This window comes from Puma concolor, chromosome B3 (genome assembly GCF_028749965.1).
Source record: "Puma concolor isolate L17-30 chromosome B3, mPumCon1.1.hap2, whole genome shotgun sequence".
NCBI lineage: Eukaryota > Metazoa > Chordata > Mammalia > Carnivora > Felidae > Puma > Puma concolor.
Genome location: NC_141672.1, coordinates 30,328,122 through 30,349,186, shown reverse-complemented (window position 1 = coordinate 30,349,186; position 21,065 = coordinate 30,328,122). Strand labels below are relative to the sequence as shown.

General features: G+C 48.5%; 1 protein-coding gene across 4 annotated transcripts in view; it reads right to left on the bottom strand.

Annotated features, from left to right (window-relative positions):
- DPF3 (double PHD fingers 3) overlaps positions 1–20,384 on the bottom strand; it is a 268,289-nt gene extending 247,905 nt beyond the window's left edge. For 3 of the 4 annotated variants that reach the window (XR_015252215.1, XM_025918480.2, XM_086709352.1), the window contains exon 1: positions 20,280–20,384. Coding sequence is in view for 3 of the 4 variants with exons in the window: in XM_025918480.2 (XP_025774265.1) it covers positions 20,280–20,311 (32 nt within the window). In the remaining variant the exon portion in view is untranslated. The remainder of the gene's footprint in view (positions 1–20,279) is intronic. The other variant, XM_086709351.1, reaches the window with a different exon arrangement.
- Positions 20,385–21,065: the final 681 nt, after the last annotated feature.

The window sequence follows — 21,065 nt, the reverse complement described above, 5'->3', positions numbered from 1 at the left end:
AAGAGCTTTCTCCCTCTCTGGTCATTAGCTGGTAGGGGTACTTTACAATCTTGTCTGATCCTTCTGCCCATTCTCTTATCAGGCATTTCATTCAATGTTTATTTTTTGAGAGAGAGAGAGAGACAGACAGACAGAGCAGAGCAGGAGAGGGGCAGAGAGAGAGAGGGGAGACACAGACTCTGAAGAAGGCTCCAGGCTCTGAGCTGTCAGCACAGAACCCGATGCGGGCCTCGAACTCATGAACTGTGAGATCGTGACCTGAGCCAAAGTCAACACTCAACTGACTGAGCCACCCAGGCTCCGTCAGGCATTTCATTCGATGGACATAAAAATGAGAACGTCACAGGGCAAAGCCTGACTGAACCATTGAAAAGATGCCCACTCCCTGTCCCCGTTACAACTGTTGAACTTGGGTGATGGATTTATGGAGGTTCTTTACACTATTCTGTTTACTTTCATATAGGTTTGCTATCTTCCATACTAAAAAGCTAAAATAATTTAAACCCACCTAATTCCACCCTTTCATGTACTAACTAGATACTCACTTTCTAGATGGATCTCATGAACCACCTCCTCCCCCCAAAAAGGTACTGAATCTTTTTTTTTAAAGGAACTACATCTGGAAATTATAAGGATTCACCTCACCTTGTAAACAGAGGCATGAGGGCCTGGGTGGCTCAGTCGCTAAGCATCTGACTTCGGCCCAGGTCATGATCTCATGGTCTGTGAGTTCAAGCCCTGCTCTGGGTGTGCACAAGCCCCACTTCGGGTTAGCCCCCTTTTCTCTCTCTCTCCCTCTCTCTCTCCCCCATCTCTCTCTTTCCCTCCAGGGATTCTCTCTCTCTCTCTCTCTCTCTCTCTCTGCCCCTTGCTCACTTGCACCCACTCTCTCTGTCTCTCAAAAAACAAACACAACAAAACAAAACAGAGGCGTGAAGAAACAGTGCGATGTTTGGGGGCAGCCGTGCAGCGCTGAGCCTCCTGCAGGCACCAGCTCTGTCACTTTGTAACCGCATCAGCTAGGAAAGGACGGCTACCAGATCCTTGTCTGCTGGAGTGCATTGTTGCCAGGCCTAAAGAAGACCATCTGTGCCTCCAAAGCACTTGGTCCACATGTAACCCCACACACACACACACACACTTAAAGCATCATTACGTTTGTTGTTGCAGGTGCACGGCTACAAGAACAGTGGTTCTCAAGCTTTAGGAGGCATAAGAGAGTGCACAGCCTTACCACCGAGATTCTGGTTTGGTGGGTCTAAGAGGAGGCCCAGAAGTCTGCCGCCTCATCAGTCACACAGGTGTGCTCGTGTAGATAGTCCACACCTTGAGAGGCCCAAAGGAACAGTCTGGAAGAAGCAGCAGGGACAGCAGAGGGGACCAAAGTGCTGCAGATGCTACTTGGGAAGAAAATCAATCTCTCCAGAGAATCAAAAACGTCCAGGGTAGGGGATGGGGTGTCAGTGTCTTTAAACTACCAAATGGGACTGGGAATGATACGAAGGAGGAAAGCAGTTAAAGGGGAAACTCCATTGTCCCGGCCTTTTCCGGCTCATGCCCTGTCCTTCATGTACATGCTCATATCTTATTTTTATTTTCTAAATTTTGCCCAGAAAAGTCTCCTCAGAACTCACCTGTCCCGTCCTTCCCAGGGCATCATGCTAAACCTCCCTGTATTTCCAGGGGGAAATTTTTAGAACGTGAACTGGATCAAGCCACTTCCTAACTTAAAACTTCTGTAACTGCTCATTGCTCATAGGGAAAAATACATATCTCTAAAATTCCCATCAAGTCCTTTGTGTCCTGGCCCCTCCTGAATTCTTACCATACCATGAGCTCTATTTTCTCTCCTTCTCTGGCTCTCCAGGCACAACAGCCTTCCCTGCTCCTTCTAATGTGCCACAGGACCTTTGCGTGTGCCATTTCTCTGCCTGGGATAAAATGTTGCCTCTTCAAGGAAACTTTCCCTCAATACACTAGACCAGAACAGTGTTCCCTTCCATACTCTCCTCCGTTCTCCTGGCTTCACAACAAAACATAGATCCAAATTTTATTTATATATGTATATGATTAGTGCCCATCTCCCCAACTGGACTATAAGCTTTGTAAAGATAGGGTCCATATCGGATATGCATGTCATTGTATATCCAGTGCCATAATAAGTGGTACATTATACTTGTTCTACTACTATAAGAAAAATGCCAAGTGCACTGTGGTCTGGAGAGACTTGTGAATAACACAGAGAAACAAGGCATAAGCTGGAGGGGTGCCTGGGTGGCTCAGTCAGTTAGGCAACCAACTTGATTTCAGTTCAGGTCATGATCTTACGGTTTGTGAGATCAATCCTTCCATCTGGCTCTGCACAAGACAGCACAGAGCCTGACTGGGATTCTCTCTCCCTCTCTCTCAAAATAAATAAATAAACATTAAAAAAAAAAAAAAAAAAAAAGACACAAGCTGGAGACTTTGTGACGTAAATGACAGGCCAGAGTGAAATGGTGCACTTTCTCCTGGACGTGGGTGACTGAGAATCTTCTCCATTATCACAAGAACAGCGGTCACCAGACACAAGATCTCAGGCTCTCTTAAAAAAAAAAAAAAAAAAAAGCATCTGTCCAGGACTGTCCCCAGAGGATGATGAGAATGTGACTTACCCCTCAGGGAACGTGGGGGCTGGAAAAGAGGCCAGAAATGACTGAGGACCAACCTTCTCAGTGCCCTTCCTGTCATCTCCCTGGAAATGTATCTTTGTCCCTCAGTAGCAGGACTCAGAGAGAGCAGGGAGGAGAAGGTCACAGACAGAAACGATCTTCCTCCCTCCTATCTGGAGCCACAGAAACAGGCGAGCTCAGGTTATCTTTGTGCACGCTTCTTTTCCCCAGAGACGAAGGGGGAGGGGGAGGGAGGTAGGGCAGGCGGGAAGATTTAGAACAGTCAATTCAGAAAACAGGGTGGTTTTCTGCTGGGTCATCAGACCCAGCCCATTCAAGGGCTGCAAAATGAGCTGAAGTTTAGGTTCTCACTAGGCCACTGAGTCCCATCAATTACACCACGTGGAAAAAACTTTGGACAGTTAAAAATAACATAGGGGTCTGGTGTTTGGAAGATCTGGAGTGTGGAATGCCAGCTTGTCGAGTACAGAGTGCTGCCTACCAAAAGCGTGTGCTAGGAACATGCATACACGCACCCACCGGGACGGAAGGGCCACAGAAGCGAAAGGCGCCCACCCCGGCAAGAGTGCACAGCCCAACTCTTAACGCCACCCACTTTGGTCCGAAGGACTTTCAAGCCCTCTTCCAGCTGTGGAAGGGGCGGAGCTCACCCAGGAAGGAAGCACCTTCCTCCTCCTTGGAGGAGGCAGCAGAGGCTGGAAACCAGGAGTTCAGTCACCAGTCACGTCAGAGTCAGTTCACCCCTGTGTGTTGTTCTGCAGCATCTGGGACATTCTTTTTCTTTCTCAGAAGGACCCAATAGCAGCACCGAGTAAGTAGCATGCAATAATCCGAACTCCTGGGCAAGACATCCTATAGATAAACCTGTCTCAAAGTCTCCTAGCACATTTCTTCTAATAGTAAAAAATAATAATCATAATGCCATAGAGTTCTAGAACTTCTTTGTTCTATGGAAATCAGAGGCTCTCTTACTTATTATCTCATTTTCCTTAAGATGTCAATGTGGGGAGAAAAAATCAGCTAGTACGTCTTTCCATTTTATGGATAGGAAAACAGAGTCCCTGCAGGGATGCCTGGGTAGCTGAATCAGTTAAGCGTCTGACTTCGGCTCAGGTCACGATCTCACAGCTAACGGGTTTGAGCCCCGTGTCGGGCTCTGTGCTGACAGCTCAGAGCCTGGAGCCTGCTTCGGATTCTCTGTCTCCCTCTCTCTGGTCACGCTCTGTCTCTCTCTCTCTCAAAAATAAATAAACATTTAAAAAAAAATTTTTTTAAAGAAAAACAGGGTCCCTGTGAACATCCAGTTAGAAGGTAAATATGTGCCAACTCTTCTTTTTTTTAATGTTTATTTATTTACTTTTGAGAGAGAGAGAGAGATAGAGCGTGAGCAGGAGAGGGGCAGAGAGAGAGGGAGACAGAATCTGAAGCAGGCTCCAGGCTCCGAGCTGTCAGCACAGAGCCCGACGCGGGGCTCGAACCCACGGACCATGAGATCATGACCTGAGCCGAAGTCGGACACTTAACTGACTGAGCCACCCAGGTGCCCCGTGCCAACTCTCCTAAGCGCTTGACATATATTAACTTATTCAATTCTTCCAACAACGCTCTGAAGACAGAAACTATCATTCCTACTTTACAGATGAGGAAACCGAGGCACAGAGGGGTTAGGAATCCTGCCTGCGGGCCTTGGATTTGAACCCTGACTCTCTAGCTCCAGAGCCTGCATTTAAGGTATAGGCCACATAGCCCCTGCTTGCCACACTGCTTCTCCCTGGGACAGAGTGTGTGAGCTGTCAGAGCCCAAGGCTCTAAGGAACCTTGACGACTGGGCTTGACGCCCCGCCTCCCCCTGAAAGCTAGCTCTCTGGGCCCCAGGCCTTCCTGCAGGGGGGAGTAGGCAACATGTAGGTGGGCACTTGAATGGGTAACAGGGGTGCCCGTGTGCCTGGGTGGCCATGGGGAAGCACCATCTACAGAACAAACTCCCTCAGTCCTCCCAGAAGGAAACACTGTCTTAGAGACCTGCAGTCTCCCTCCCCCCGATTTGAACCACAAAACTAATCCTCGAGGCACGGGGCTTTGACTGCGCTACGAGGGTCAGCATTTATGTTTTCCTCCCTCGACTGGATTTGTATATTGTATTTATACCACTTATGGGTTATTGTTGTTGTTTTGAAAGAAAGGGCATGGTGATTGAAGGATACAAAGGGGGAGAGAGTTTCCGATCTACCACTTGGACAGGCTTCCCCCTACAATCCTGCCCTACTAAGCAAATCTGCCCACGAGTGGGCCAGGGCAGTCCTGTGCCTAACAAAATAGGGGGGCTCACACCAGTGAAGGCCCCCCAGTGTGCCCTCTGCACCCCACCCCTCGGGGAAGTACCCTGAAAAGGACCCAGAACATATTACCAAGGAAACCAAGAAGGAGGATTCAGTTCAACTTTAGCCAGGGGGCCCCTGGAGGTGGGCGATGCTTCCTGCTGAGGGACTCAGGAGGACAACCCAGCCTCCCCCTGGAGGCCCCCTTGGCCTCCAAAGTTTCCAAGCACTTCCCAAGAATTGGCTGCCAAAATGGGACTCCACTCAGAACAACGTGGCCCCGGGCGAGTTCGGGGACCACCTTCCCACTCCCAACCAGCCAAACAGACCCACTTGCTCCCCTCCACACATGCCTGCCCACCTGGCCTTTCTTCCCGGAGAGAGGAAGGGGATTCTCTAAGGAATTACTCAAACACTTCCCGGATCTCCGTTCACTTTCCTTTCGTGCCTGTCTTTCTCCACCTCACCCTCCACTGCTCCTCTGAGCCTGACCAGATCCACTGTCCTTCCATACTCAGCTCAAAGCCACCTCCTCCCTGAAACCTTCTCTGACACCCCAACCACAGGACGCTCTTTCTCTTTTCTGATTTCACAGACCCCTCAGGGGCTGGACCGCTCATTTAGTGCAGAGTAACCTCACACCCCGTGTTTCTTCTCACCCGGTTTGCTGTGTGCAAGCTTTGACCTTTTCCTCCTTCCCCCTGCCCGCTCCCACATTCACGAGACTGAGTGTGCCCTCCTGGTGACAGAGCAAAAACTCTTCCCTTCTTTTTATGCCCCTTCAGTGCTTTTTGATCAAGGTGCAATGCAGAAGGCGAGGAAAAAGATGTCAACAGGGCAAGGACGAGGGAGACAAGAGGTCAGAAGGAAGCCTGGGCTGGAGATGCAAACCTTGATATTAGGCGTTGCGTGGATTATTCCTCTCTTTGGGGCTCAGAGAACGCTGGGGAGGCTGAGGTCTGAGTCAAGAAATGAAATAAGAAGTAGAAAGCCAAAGGAAAATAAAAGGGTAACCAGTGGGCTTTTCTTTCCTGGGGATTTCAAAAGCTACAATACAGCCTGGAGGAGAGATGCCAGGAAGTGGCCCGAGTCTGCCCAATCTGGGTCTTGGAGAAAGGTGGGGACATTTCAGGGCTTTTATATTGTCCAGACCAGTTCATCTGGGTTGAAAAGGAGACAGAAACTCCAGGCAACACTGGGCAATAATAAAGATTGTTGCATCAGTCAGAGCACCTTTTGTTCTGTATTTCTCAGGAAACTGAACCCATTCCAGGCAGGTATTGGGTACTGCGTGGCAAATGATTGCCAGAAGAAGGACCCACACTGTTGGGTCCTCTCCGTTTGGCAGGTCACCAAATAATAGAGCAAGAATCCCGACTGCTCAAAGGGTAGCAAGAGCTAGCTCGGTCTCAGAAGGTTCAGCCCCACGACCCAGCCAGGCTCCATCCCTCCTCTGATGCTGACTGGGATCTAGGGCCCTGAGATGGCAAACAATGCCCCCTGGTGTGCTTTGGACCAGGGAACTATGGGAACATTCCCAATTCCACAGAACTCTATAGATTAGTGTTCATCTCAGCTACCCTGTGCATTACTGACCTAAAACCGAATGATCCAAACCTGTTCCCCATCCCCCAGAGATGTGTGTAATTAGATAAAATGAGGACAGAATATGTATAAGTATCTGTTATACTGGGATGGCTGCCCAGAAAGGAAATGAGCACCCGCAACCTGACGGCCCCGGGTGTGCCCTCTGTACTGTAGGGCCGCACACAGGGACCGAGGGACAGTTACTTTGAGAGTAAGTGCTAGTGCGGTATGACCTTTCCGAGTTGACAAACACTTTTGTACAACTCTGCTCCTGCAACCTATATTTTGTGCACCATCAGCATTTTCTCCTGCTCTCTGCATTGAGGGATGTCTAACGGATCAGAATCGGAATTAAAACGTGACTCGAGTAGCCCATCACCACCTCTGGTCTTCACCTTACTCCTGACCCAGAACCAGGCCTCTCCCGGGTGGTACTTTCTTCCAAATGGCCCCAACAATGAATGATTTGAAGCATGGAGGATATAATGATTTGAAGCAGTAAGAGGGTATATAAAAGTTACAGTGATATTTTTCTCTCTCTCAGTATGAAAAATGAAGGCCCCCCGCACGATCCCCAGGACATCATTTTTTTTGTCTCACTGTCAAGCGAATCTATCTGCATTGAACACAGTTGGGACAATGAGTCGTAGGGAAAGTCGTATCTATGTCGTGGTTGGTACTATGAAGGTACACAAAAGGCATTGTCTCAAAGGATATATATCTGAAAACAGTGACTGAGCCATAGCTATCTCCAGAACTCAATAGGACAGGTCCCGGTGTTGGGTTAGACCATTATAGCACTCTCGCCTTCTGCTCTCTATCTTAAAAACTCACGAAAAGTCCTCAGGTATAAATAAGGCTAAAGGAAATCCCATACATAGCTGAACACATAGTAGACACCCAAGAAAAATGTGGCTGAGTTATCAGTGGCTATTCACCAGCCCTGGGTTACTTAGTCCCTGAAGGAGAGAGAGCAAAGTAAAAAGACTTGTCTTTACTTCCCAAGACCAAAGAGGGTCTTAGAGCCACAAAAATGAAGTGGTAAAGAAACAAGAGGTTAGAATAAATGACACTGACATTTGTCATGGCCGTACATTCCACACTCAAGCGAGGCCAAGCTTGTGCCTGTTTCCCAACTCCTGAAACTGAAGAATTTGGGGAAAGGAATTCTGCTGCCTTTTCCAAATGCCTGCAGTCAAGGGAGAGAATGAGAAACACGTCAACTCTGAAGGGCCAGAAGCGAATTAGGGAGGAAGAGCACTGTCTGCTTGCAGGTTTCATTTACTTCGTTATTCCACACATATTTATTAAATGCCTGCTCTGCTAGATCCTGGGATGAGAAAGGTACAAGCAACCACCATCCCAGCCTTCCAGGGCCTTATTCCAACTAACGAGAGTCAAGAATTTCCACGGCCATGAAAGAAGAGTGTGCTTGGGACGATGGGGCTGAGGCAGGTGTGGTCAATTCTACCTGAGGGTCCACAAGGACTTCACTGGAGAGAGGGGGGGCCTCCGAAGTACCCAGGGGTTCAGCAGGCAGGTGTTCATGGAGTGCACATGGGGCAAGGTGGGGCTGGAGGAGCCACAGCAGTTCAGTGAGACTGTAGGGGAGTCTGAGGGGCGCCATCTCTCTGAGGGGGATACAGAACCCACATCAGAACTCACAAGTTCACCCTCACTCCACATTCTGAGGTCCCTAACCTGGAGCCCATGGGCGTCTGGGGCATCCACTGATGGGGTCCTCAAAATCTGTGGACCCGACTTGCAGATGTTCACACCTACGTGCATTTTTTTCTGGGAAGACAATCCACAACTTTCATAGGATTCAGAAGGGTCTTTAGTCACCAAGGAAAGGTGAAGAAGCACATTGAGAAGCCTGAACACCACAGCGTGGTGTAGAAGCCATTGTTTGCTGTGTCTGCATCCCACATATAGTTTAGTAATCTGACGTCATGGTTTTCAGAACGAGCAGAGCTAAAAGGATGAGGGCAAGGAGATAGGAAGAAATCACAATTTTCATCACCAAAACAAATATCTGTGTACTGACTGTGTGCCAGGCACTGGCTAGATTTTAAAAGCCAATACCTCTTTCCGTAAAGACATGTGGAAATATGTCTTCTCAACCTCCTATTCCTGAAGCCAGGATTACAAAGCCAGGTCCCTAAATGAGAATACAAGTCACCTAGGGCAATTTACTGCAATCCCCAGATCAGGCTCAAACTTTAGTTGGTAGTTGCCTAGCAACAGGTGACCCTGAAGACACATGGCCAAACCGAGATGCCAAAAAGGCATTTTTGCGGACAAGCTGGTTCTGAAAAAGAGCCCCCATGCAAGTCTGTCCGCCCGGTCTCTCCGGGACTGCTGGGGGAAGGTGTAGACCTTGCAGCCAAAAGGAGGCTGGAAGGCAGAGCGGGGAAGGCGCGCAAACGGGCGGTGTGTTTTCCCACATTGGGAAGTGGGCACAAGGACACGGAACTGAGGGGTGAGGGAGAAGGCGGCCTGAGTAGAGAAGGCAATTGGCGCCCCTGAACGTCCTCTTTCAGACCAGACCTACTCTTCCTCTTCCCGGCCGTATCTACAGACACAGAAAATTGCACAAGATCTGACTCGCACCTATATCCAGCACTGCCCTAAAGTCATCACCAGGCCTCCGACTACAGCTAACTGGGGACCCCAGGAAGCAGTTTTTATCCAACTCTCCAAGGCGGCTCCCTCCCTTACAGAGATAGCAAGCACGAGAGAGCCAAGGAGATCTTACTTTCTCAAATTCGGATTTGTTTTCTTTTTAATGGGAAGCTCAGAAATTCCTGCAGCGGATTCAGGTGAGCCTGGGATTCCTAAGACAAAGGTTCTCACCCAAACCATCACACAGGCCAACAACGCCCGCACCTCTCCCCCGTGCAGGTGTAGAAAGCTCGGGAAGACGGGGCCTTCTTCAGAACCCGTCGTCGTCTCTCCTCCAGAAAGGTCTTGGGGGCTGTGGGAAGGGGCAAATAAATCCATCAGTCTGGAAGAGATTCGGGAAGAACAAATGCGGAAGTCAAACAACAACAAATAAAGCGGATATAAATCCAGATAAAATATTAAAATCATTAAAGGGCTGCTGCTCCCTGAAGATTGGGAAAAATGAAGAGAGTTAATTAAAAGCAATCTCCATGCACTGCTGAGCCAGCCGGCCCTGATAAATCAACAGCTGGGGCTGCTGTGGAGGGCAGTCAAGGGGCTTGGGGGGTGGGGGGCTACCCGGGAGGGGGACTGCTGCAGAAACGGCAGTGATGTCAAATTGAACACAGCAACTTAAGTTTCCTGTCTATTAAATATTTTATGGCCACTGAATAAACTTGTTCTTCGATGGGGAGAAAATGATCAGTGAACCAAGAGGGAGGAAGATAGGGATGAAGAGGTATTGCTTGTTTGATTCAAAACCTACTTGGAACTGTGATGTCAGCATCTCTGATCTTGCCCCAAATGCAGAGGCTTTTGCTTTTTGTTCTCTACCTGATCTGCACAGGTAGATGCATCTTCTCAAATCTCTCTACAAAAACCCTGGGTGATGTTTGTTTAGGGGGGCTGAGGGAGGTGGTGCAAAGTCAGAGAAAGGAATAGAGAGAGGAGAGATAGAAAAGACCTTGCTGACTTTTAGTACCAAAAAAGAAGAAGAAAAAGAGGAGGAGGAGGAGGAGGAGGAGGAGGAGGAGGAGGAGGAGGAGGAAAAAAAAAAGACTCTTAGCACAAAACTAAAATGTCAACAAAAATGGTGAGAACTTTCTTTTTTCTTGCTTGCTTTCTTCCCCCCCCCCCCTTTCTTTCTCTACTTCCTTCCTTCCCCGTTTTTTCTGCAGCCCGATAAAGTTTTTGTTCTTCATTTAAAACCAAAAACAGCTCAGAATTTTTGGGCTCAATCTAAGTAAAAAACCAGCAATTTTCAAAGTGTTACAAGAACTGCCCTTCTCTATTCTAAGGGAACCCTCCAGCTCTTCCTTGATGGAAATATAATCAAGAGAAATGATTGGGGAAAAGTGTTTTTTCTCCTCCATAGAATTGGGATTGGAGGGGGAGTGTGTGCATGGGGAAACATAAGGAATTATGCATTTGGATATGCATTTTAATTAGGTGGACAGAAGCAGCCGCCTGTTAATTTTTCTTGCTTGTTTCCACTTAGCATTCATCACAGGCAGAACCACCATAGAGCGCTCCCACGATAATAGATGGTTCTGCATTGGCTAAGTCCTCAGGGAAAATAATTAGCAGGAGAGAATATATTCTCTCCACTCCCACTACCCCATCCACCCTGCCCTCCCCCATCCCAGCACCACATTGCCTCCCCGCCCCACCCCCCCAATGGACAGTGGTTTCCCTAGGAGAAGCCTAGGGGAGCAGTCAGCCTCCTGGCTCACAGGCACTTACTTTGTCCTGCCAAAGAACCACAGCCTGGAAGGAGAAACAGACTGGAGGCCTTCCTTGGAGTGAAGGCTCCTAGATGCAGGGAGGGGGGCTATCTGCTGCTTAGTTAGTTCTGAGGGACAGCCTGGCAATCAGTGCTGGCCAGCACAGGATGAAGAAAGCCCCAAAGAGGGTGAGACAGTTCTCACTGAGCTCAACTGGCAGCAAACAAAGACAAGTAAAGAGTTGTTATTTGAGGATAATGGAAGCCCAGATGACGTTTTTCACTTAATTTGCTTTTATAAAGTAAAGGAATGTTGTAGGGTTGCAGCAAGCTTGTATCTGAAGGCTGGCAATCAAGATGGAAGTCTCTTGAGTTTTGAGCCCCGCCACGATGCGCTCCATAGTCTACAGAATCAATTCAGGCAACTGATCTCCTGTGTCAACAGCACAACCTCCTCGATGACCAGCAGATAGAAGCTCCAGCCCCTCCACCACTGCTCCTCTCTTCCCAGAGTCGTCTTAATAGAAGGGGGAATCAGAGACGGCAAGATGACCAATGCCAAAGTTCCAGGAAAGCACTCTCCTCTGTCCTCTGAGCTTCTGTTTCCTCTGATTTTGCAGGTGGACTCAGTTCAGGGCTGACAACGGGGAAATGAAATGAGGGCTTCGCCTGAGCTCATATTCTCACCTATTTCAAACCCAGACAACGGGAAAAATCCCAATGAGATCCTAGGGCTATTTACACACAGCTGGATGAGTGAGGCTTTGCGTTTCCTGAGAAGCAATGATTAGGCTTGATGTGTAATGCCATACTCATTTCATTTATTTTAGTTTTAATATATTAAAATAATGTTCAATATGTGAGGTACTGTTGACTCTGAGAAGGCCTCAGTCAGCTAATGGAAACTGTGTTCTCCCAGTAACACCTCCCATTTGCACTTTACGCCTTTGGAAATGTTTTCACATCCATTATTTCATTCAGGCACCTTGGGGGCTAAGCAGAGCTGGGTGCAGGGGAAAGGAGGAGGAAGGAGACACAGGCTTTTCTCACTGAAGGAAATGATAGGTCTGATTTACTAACTTTTGCCTTTTAAGCTGTCCCATTCCCCTTGGCCCCCTGTTGCCAGGATGAAACCTCCATCCTGCCCAGGAAACAAACCAAACGTTCAGTCCAAGACTCACCAGGGAACTACAGCTCTTTGCCCCCACAAACCCAAACCCTGCCTGACACCCCACATGCCCTCAAGGGGGGGTGGAGACAAGGGGATGGCGATCCTTGTGGCTGGGGATGAAAGAAGTGAGTCTTTGGGTTCTCAGAGGATTTAAGCACCCCCCCCAAAAAAATAATGCTATTCCTACAGGGGGGGCGAGGATAAGGAGGTTGAACTTCACGATACTATTAGCATTTTTCCCTAAGTTTATTAGGCGGGGGTTTCCCATTTAGAAATGTAGTCCCTGAATTTTAAAGAGTCTAAAAATGAAGAGGCCTAGGCGTATCCCCAAGAGAATTGAAAGCAGGGATTCAGGCAGCTACCTATACACCCACCTTCATATCAGCATTACTCATGATAGCTTAAAGACAGACATAGCCTAAGGGTCCCTCACTGGATGAGTAGATAAACAAAATGTGGTATGTACCTACAATGGAATATTATTCAGGCATTAAAAGGAAGGGAATTCTGGCACAGGCTACAACATAGATGAACCTTGAGGACATTATGTTAGGTGAAATAAACCCGCCACCAAAGGACAAATATTGTATGATTCCACTTACATGAGGTGCTCAGAATAGGGAAATTCATAGAGACAGAAAGCAGAATCGTTGTTACCAGGGACGGGGGGGGGGGGGGGGGGGGCGGGGGAGGAGATGGGAGTTATTGTTTAATAGGTACACAGCTTCTGCTTGGGATGATGAAAAATTCTGGAGATGGTTAGTATCAATGGTTGCACAACATTATGAATTTACTTAATGCCACTGAATTGCACACTTTAAAACGGCTAGAATGGCACATTTACGAGTTACGAATGTTAAATATACATGTTATGTATATTTGACCACAATTAGAAAAAAATTAAGGGGCTGCCTCTGTCTGCTGGAGGTCAGGGTGACCATTTTGGTTTTTCTTTCATTTTGCCTAAGAATCGCAATTTTGGCTTCTATGAATTCTCTGATGGGTTTTGCAACCCCCTCTTCCTCATTTAGGCTTGGAGAAATAATTGCCAAGGGAGTTTCCAATCAAAGGAAAGCCTGATAATAACACCCTCAGAGGAATCTGGGATATTCTGGAGGCATGTCACTGAAGGAGAGGCAGTGAATTCTAATTTAGACGCTGCTAATACCCACTTGGGTACAGCAGGCCTGTGTATATCTGCTAATCACCTCCATTCCCTCAGCAGTAACACGGGGTACGCTAGAGGAAGCTCAGTGAGACATCAGTACAGGTCCACTTCTTCAACTCTCTAATCCGACTGGTATCTGCAGCTGCCCAAATGGAAATGAAGTAAGCACTTTATTTCCATGTTAATTGGGATAGGTGTCATAGGGGAGGAGAGGACAGGTCCAGAGAGATTGTGGATAAATGAAATCCAGAGGAGAAAAATCTTTTGTTTGGTTTCCCCCTCTCCCTCCACACATTTAAAGAAAAGAAAGGGGAAAAAAAGATTCATGTTCTCAGCAATTCCAGTCTTTTCCACAACCAAAAACTTGATCTGAGTGCTTAATGAGCAGCAAAATAAGCCAATTAGTCTTCCCCCTTCTCTCCCCTTTCTCCATCCTCTGGTCAGGGTGCTAAGGAGGGGAGAATCAGAAGAAAAGCCCACCTTCTAAATGGCCCATCACCTGGTCCTCAGCTTGAGGCCCTGAGAAGGGAGAGGAGTGCCATCCTGGTTAGAATCCCAAGGGGTAGCTCCATGTGGCAGGACTGGACCCGAGAAGATGAAACTAATGAAGAGTCTCCCAGTCTTAACAAATCCCCTTTAGAAACGCACTTTAAAAACAAGGAAGAATTGGAACTCTGGCCCCTAACTGTTCTCCCTGTCCTAACTGACCATAGTGAGAGCCACCAAGTTTTTTAACTGAAAGGAATTTGGGCAATCAAGGTGCATCACCCTCATCTTAATGACAAGGGATTTGCAGTTCAGAGAAGTTCTGTGTCCAAGATTGAGTAGCAAGTTGCTGGTAAACTGAGAGCAGAGCTCAAGGCGCTGGATTCCTCTCTCAGAGCTGTTTCTCTTCCATTGCCCTGAAGTCCTCACAGCTACAAAGACCAGCCAGTGGTGAGAAATGAACGTGGAAAAGGAACAGGGTTTGCGACGCAGCCACACTGAGAACAGGTGGAAGGGAACTGCAAAACCTCTTCTGGTGGGCCTTCCAGTCACAATGAATAGGAACAGCAGGTTTTCAAAGTGAATAACAGAAACGTGCTCATTTCACAGCAACCTGAGATGACCAGTCTCCGGATTCAGAGAGGGGAGAAGAGGGTGCAAAAGGGGGATTAGACATGTGTCATCATTGTTTCTCAGGCTCACAACCAAGGCAGGGGCGGGGAGGGAGGGCTCACTGTGGGCTATTCGAACCCCATGATTAGGCACTCTGAGTCTAATCCCCTCACCCCTCCCTGCTTCCAAACACAGCCCCTCTCGGCCCTCTCCAGGCTTCCCTCTTCCCTCGCCACCCCCCACACTACTCCTATTCACAAACACGACCTAGAAATTCCCAACACGGTCTGCCCCTCTTTTCCCACCCACCCCCACCCAACACCTTCTAACCACTGCTTTTAAAACTCTGATGCAAATCACAGGCTTCAAAAACCTTCCTTGGGTGACAGTTTTACGATGCTAGCTCCATTCATCCATATGGTTTGACAGACTGTGAAACACTAGTAACCGGACCAATAAGAAAAACAAATTACAAAAACACCACAACACCTCATCTCTCCCCAGTCACTCACACAACTAAAGAAAACTTTGGAACTGGCAACAGATCATCATATCAGCCTCTCTCACTGTTAAACAATAATCTTTTCAGAGTTCAGACCACACAGCAGTTTTATCCACTCACCTACCCCTTTCCCTTCCTGCCACCCCACCCCACCCCACCCCACCCCCCCCCCCAGGCCGCTTTATCTTTCCTTGTTACATACCTGCATATTTGAAGATTATCTAAAGCGAGGGTCATGCTTACATAGGCCCCAGCTGGAAAACGGTGGCTTCACAAAAACTATGTCAGTGGTTGTGGCATTTCTTGGCCAGGGGCTTGCCACATTTGGCTACGATTCTGTCTTCTACTGACTTTCAGAACACTCAAAAACCACAAAAGTTACTTTGCTGAGGGTGGGACAATAAACAGACCTGGATTCTGGTGCCTTTTTATGACCCAGCCCCCACTACCACTATAATCAGCATGGCCTCTCTTTGAAAACAGAAACATCAGCCTCAGTTTCCTTTCTGTTGTTGGTGCAAAACAAAGCATGCTGACCGTAGCATTTTATGTTTTGCATTGATCTGAGCAGATGGCTCTGAAACAGCTTTAGACATTATGGTCTTTCTCAGATGCATCCAAATTCCAGCTACCTGCATGATTGCAAAAAGACAGAGGAAGCAGAGAAGTCTCCAATTAAGTGGCCTCTGAATCCCAGCCCACCTAAGGATCTAAGCAGCTCCCAACCTCCCAGCCATCTCTGGATGTCCCCAAGGTAGTCTGCAAGCCAGATAATTTTCAAAGGTTTACCCTGTGACAATGCCTCTACATGGGTTCTTGCAGAAATTAATATCCTTTATGGGTATCTCATCAAAACCAGACATTCTTCCTGATGAAAAATAATGTGCTAATAAAGTTTGGGGAATTCAGGGCTTTTTTTTTTTTTTTTTTTTTGATGGGCAACCAGAAGCAGATGGAGAAGGTAGTTCTTAGGCATTTGTTGGCTTAAAATATCTGAGGGTCCTTTTTCATAAGGGGCTAAAATAATGTCCATAAAAGGCTACAAGTTCACAAGGTCCCAACCTCCATATTCCCCACTTAGTACCTACCCACCCACGTTGCCCCACTCCAACAGAAAGAGCTAAGAGGAGATTAGAACCAGGAATGCAACTCCCCCCACCCTCTCTTCTCTGATATCTAAACTGAGTGCCACAGCAAGAGTGAGGTCTGGCTTATAAGTGGCCACAATTACACAACTTTCACAGGCACTGAAACCACTTTAGATTAGAATACAGTGTATCCAGATCACAGGCTGTATAAAGAGATGAAGATTTGAAGTCCGTCTACACACATGACCTGCTGTTTGACCTTGGCTAAGTAAGTATGTATTTACTCCTCTCAGAATTGTGTCCTTAGTAAAAAAACAGAAATATAAACACACACCTCCAAGCAAGGGGAACTCCTTACAAAAGAAAGTTTCAATACAATTATCTATATGTATGTTCACAGTTATAAGCATAACAAAACAGCTTACTGGTCTCATTCTTTTTAAACAAATAGTTGAGGAAAAGCCCTATTGGTTTATACAGAATAATTAAATAATAATAATAACAGTTATTCTTTTCTAAGCAGGCAGTTATAATAATAGATACATATGTGCATAATCAAGTCTGGCAGAAGGTGGCAGACATTCCCAGTTAAGTGCATACAAACCAGGGTTTTGATAACTTAATAAAAAAGTTGTTTAAAGTGTTGATAGCAGATTTGGGGGAGGGTGGCGTACCTGAACTAGAATATGAAGTAAGATTAGAATTTATATGAAAAGCATTGTTTCCCAGATATGCAGAAATCAACCAGGATATATTATGTGACCGACTTACACACAGACCTTTATCAAATTCATAGTTATGTTACCTGCGTGGGTTTACTTGACTACATGGCCCTTATCTTGCTTGTACAAGTAGGAAATGAGGGTTACTCGCACATCTAGGCTCAGACAATGTAGCTGCTAAATTAAATAACATGTACTACCCATTTACACATCATACAAATCTATCAGTGCTTTTAAATTCTATTTGTCCAGATGTGACCGCTTGGTTGTGGGGCCACCTGCCGTGTCCTCTTTGTGATCTGATCAGTCCAGGCGCCTCCTGTTTCTGCCTCTAACACCCTGTTGGGCAGTAATAAGATGTTAAAGGCGCCAACAGAGAGAAGCCAGGCTGTCAGCTTCAGAGAGGAAGGGGGTGAAGGGTACAAGGAGGAGGAATAAGAAAGGGAGTTGAGGGAAGATCAAAGAGGTAGGAAAAAAGCCAAACTGCTAAGAGAGGAGATGTGGCTCTAGGAGCTAGGGACCCTAAGGAAGACCCCAAAGCAATGAGATTCAAATTGTGCCATCCAGTTACCCAAGCTATTGAATTATTGAATGTCCCTCATGGAAAAAGCCAGTATAATGAAGAATGGTCCATACTCAGGGTAGACAGAGCCCTACAGAGGTGTTGCATGAAACCTAAGCTTGTTTCTCCCCAGCACATTAACCTACCACCACTTTATTCCCCAATCCTAGAGGAAACCTTTGTGTGACCAGTTTCTGTAGAAGGCGTCGGTGTTGTTGGCTTTTTTTTTTTTTTTTTTTTTTTTTTTTTTTTTTTTTTTAGGAAAGAGAGAGAGCCTGGGACGCACACAGAGAAAATGCTAATGTCGTTCAGCTCCGTTTCATTGTGAGGAGGGACACAAGAGGATAAAAACCTAGCTCTCCAAACCATTCTCCCTACTCCCCTCCTCCCAACGCCACCAACCATCCCTTTAGCTGGATGTGTTTCTGCGCTTTGTTCTAATTTATCCCATGCATAATTTATTTACGTGTGTATTGTTTCCCGATCAGCAACTTTTAAAAACAAATGAAATATAAAAGATGTTTTATTAAACAAGTTGTTTTTAAAAATAAAGACAGATGGTGTAGGTCTCCCAATAACAACGTGTGTGCTCCTGCCATAGGAGTGCAAAAACCGTCCGGAGTGCAGAAAGCTCGGCTGGGGGCGGGGGATGGGGGGGGTATTGTTTACACCTCCTTACCTCCAGGGAAAGGGGTCGAGATACAAAAAGGAGGGGCTAATTAAAAATGACCACTCAACTTCCACCTAGAAAAAGCAGGCAGGGGTGTTGTGTGCACGCTAGCGCGTGCGTGTGTGTGTGTGTGTGTGTGTGGTGACACAGAATTACAAAACATCTCACTGCAACTGTCTCTACACAAAGTACAAGTATAATAATTCAGAACTAATTCCACTAACCAGCCCGCTTCTCTGTCCCTTCCTCCACCTCTAACCCCACCCCACCCCAGACAACCTTGCCAAAAAGGCACCCTTCTGCAGTTCAAAAAACAAACAAACAAAAAAGCTGGAGCGAGCCGGGAAACCCTGGAGCGTAGAGATACTGCGCCTGCCCGCGCGTGAGCGGGCGCCAGGGTAACGAGGGTACCGCTTTCCCAGCAGGAAATAAACCTGGCGCACATGTGAAATAGATTCCTCTAACTTGAGTTTACCAGGTGGCATCAGCCCGCCTGTGTGATTTCGGGGGGAAATGGGGAAACTGCAAATCAGCTGTGGGTTCAGTAGAAACTCACAGCATCAGCGGTGTGCCTTCGCGAGCCACCGGGAGCGAGGATGCGGCGAAGTTACGCCCATTTATTCTGCCATAAAACATTTTCTTTCTTGGGCGAAACGCCGTGGCGTTCAAGTGCAGTGTATCCGAGCTTGCGAGCGAGAACTAAAGCCGGGAGCTGCTCTGTGATCAACAGCAGCTTCCAGTATCCTCTTAACTGCAGCTTTAATATATATGTGTATATTTAAAACTCCGATACGGGGGACATTACTACCTTTTTCCCTGTTAGTGAGGGGAGAAAAGCTGGTGCGAACACTTCCGATTCTCGTCGCGCGTTCCTTCGCGTAGGGAACCCCCCTACGCCCCCCACCACCACCAGTGCGAATCTGCTTTTCAACTCCAGGAGGAGCCTGGGGTGCCAACGCGGTGCGCTGAGTTGAAAGAACCTGGACTGGCATCGGCCACACACCCGGGAGAATTCTGCATGAAACGCCCCCCACTTGCGCCTTCCCCCCCCCCCCCACACACACTCCCTTCGCCCGCGGCTACCAGCCCAGCTGGGAAGTCCGGGTCCCAGCGGCGCGGACCCCGACCCACGTCGCGCAGCGATCGGGAGGGAGATCTCCTCTGCCAACATCATCGCCAATAGCACCCCTTTTAGAGCGACGCTAGTTTTCCGAAGCCTCCCCCGACTCCGCGATCGCGATCGGACTTGGCGGCGTAACAGTTCCACCGACTGGAAGGAAGGAGGGAAGGAAGGAAGCCAGGATGAAAAGGAGGGGGAAGGAAGGCAGGCAGGAATTGGCTGTCGGACCCAGGGACTGGTCCCCGCATGTCCTCGCCCAGCCCGCCCCCCTGCGTCCGGGATCTGGGCGTCCGCTCAAAGTCTCCCGGCGGCGGCCAGAGGCACCTGCCCCTCGCTCTGGCCGGGAGCAGAAGCCGCCGGCTCAGGCGGGGAGCCCCAAGCTGCCTCTATACCCGCCTCGGCTTTTCACCCAGCGGAGGCGAGAACACCATTCATAAGACCTGCAGCTTCCCTGCCTCCAAATCAACCCCAAGTTAACCCGAGTCCTTAATTTACTACAGCCAGTTCGCCCACAAACACACACAGACACACCGGTGACCGCCCGGAGCGCCGTCACGCTCCGGGGGCTGCCCCAGCAGGAAAGCCCCGGGCAACCACCTGGGCCCCAGGGCTCCCGGGACCCACTGCTCCCCCTGCGGTCCTCCCAACTCCGGAAGGTTTGCACAAACTCCCCGCAAGCGATCGGAAGGCGTAGAGCGCCCTGCAAACTCCAGAGCTGCCACGGTCCGCTCGCCCCGGCGGACCAAGCAGCCGGGCAGGGGCTGCGGACTCAGGAGGCGCGGGGCTCAGCCAAGTGCACCCAGGCGGCCCCTGCCCGGCGCTCGCCCCCAGCTCGGCCGCCCCCCGCGCCGCGCTCGCCGCCCCGCGAGGCCGGGCACTCGGGGGACTGTGCTGTCCCCGAGCTGCCCACGACCCCCCTGTACAGCACTCGAGCGCCTGGCTCCTCTGCCGCTAACCCCTCTCGGCCAGTCCTCCAATTAAGCAGAACACAAATGTAACAATTTTCTTCTTGTTAATTGCATCTCTTGACATTTCTGCGCGTTGGGGGAAAAAAAAAAGAAGATGAAGAAGTAAGAGCTGAAAGAAAAGAGAAGCCCCGCCGCGGCTGCAGGCGCCTGCAAGCGCAGTGCATTGGCAGCGCTCAGCACGCGGAAGGCGCCTTTTTTTTCATATTGAAACCAGGCGGAATATGTACATTTTTTAGTCTTACTTACGCTTTCAGGGGGTTGTGAATGACAGTCGCCATTTTGCTACAATGTAACAGAATATTGTCTGTCTCAGAGTTCTAAAGGTTCGCTCAGGGGAAGCGGCGAGCCAATCAGAGCACGGGATACCGGCCCGCTGGCCAATTGGCGCTGCTGGTCGCCAGGTGGGCGGGGCCTGCACGTTGGTAGTTATTAGGGGAGCTGTCAAAGCCCAGAGGTCACTCCCTTTTGTAGAGCCCGAGAGCAAGCAGGTCTTAAAGGGGCAGTACCGCTCGAGCAGCTCCTGTTTGGATTTGGGAAAGTGGAGAAGCACCGGAGAGTGTTCTAGTTTGGTTTGAGTCCCTACTTTCTAAAGAATTGCAGAGAGTTTGCGCTCCTTGACAGAAATATTTAAGTACTGCCAACAAACCACTGAACCCCATTCATTAGCTTTTGGCTTTGCTGTAACGTTTTTAATCCCCCAAAGGGCAAATCTCCTTGTTCCCCTGCAAAAGTTGGAAGGCTGCCGTTTCGTCTAACAAATTACTACACGTGCCCAGCCGTCTGCTAATGCTCTGGGTCCTAAGGCTTGTTAACATTCTCATTCCCGTAGTGTTTTCTTTATCTCGGCCACCTTTCTCTCTTGGTTTCTTGGAACTGCTGCCGCCGTTCCTGGCGACTCCAGGACAGCAACTCCCCTCCTCCTGGAATGTCTCAATGTCAGGCTCGCTCCCTCCTACAGCCAGGGCTTCCGTTACGTAATACGCGGTGGTCACTCAGCGCGGTTCCCCACTACCACCTCTTTTAATCTACAAA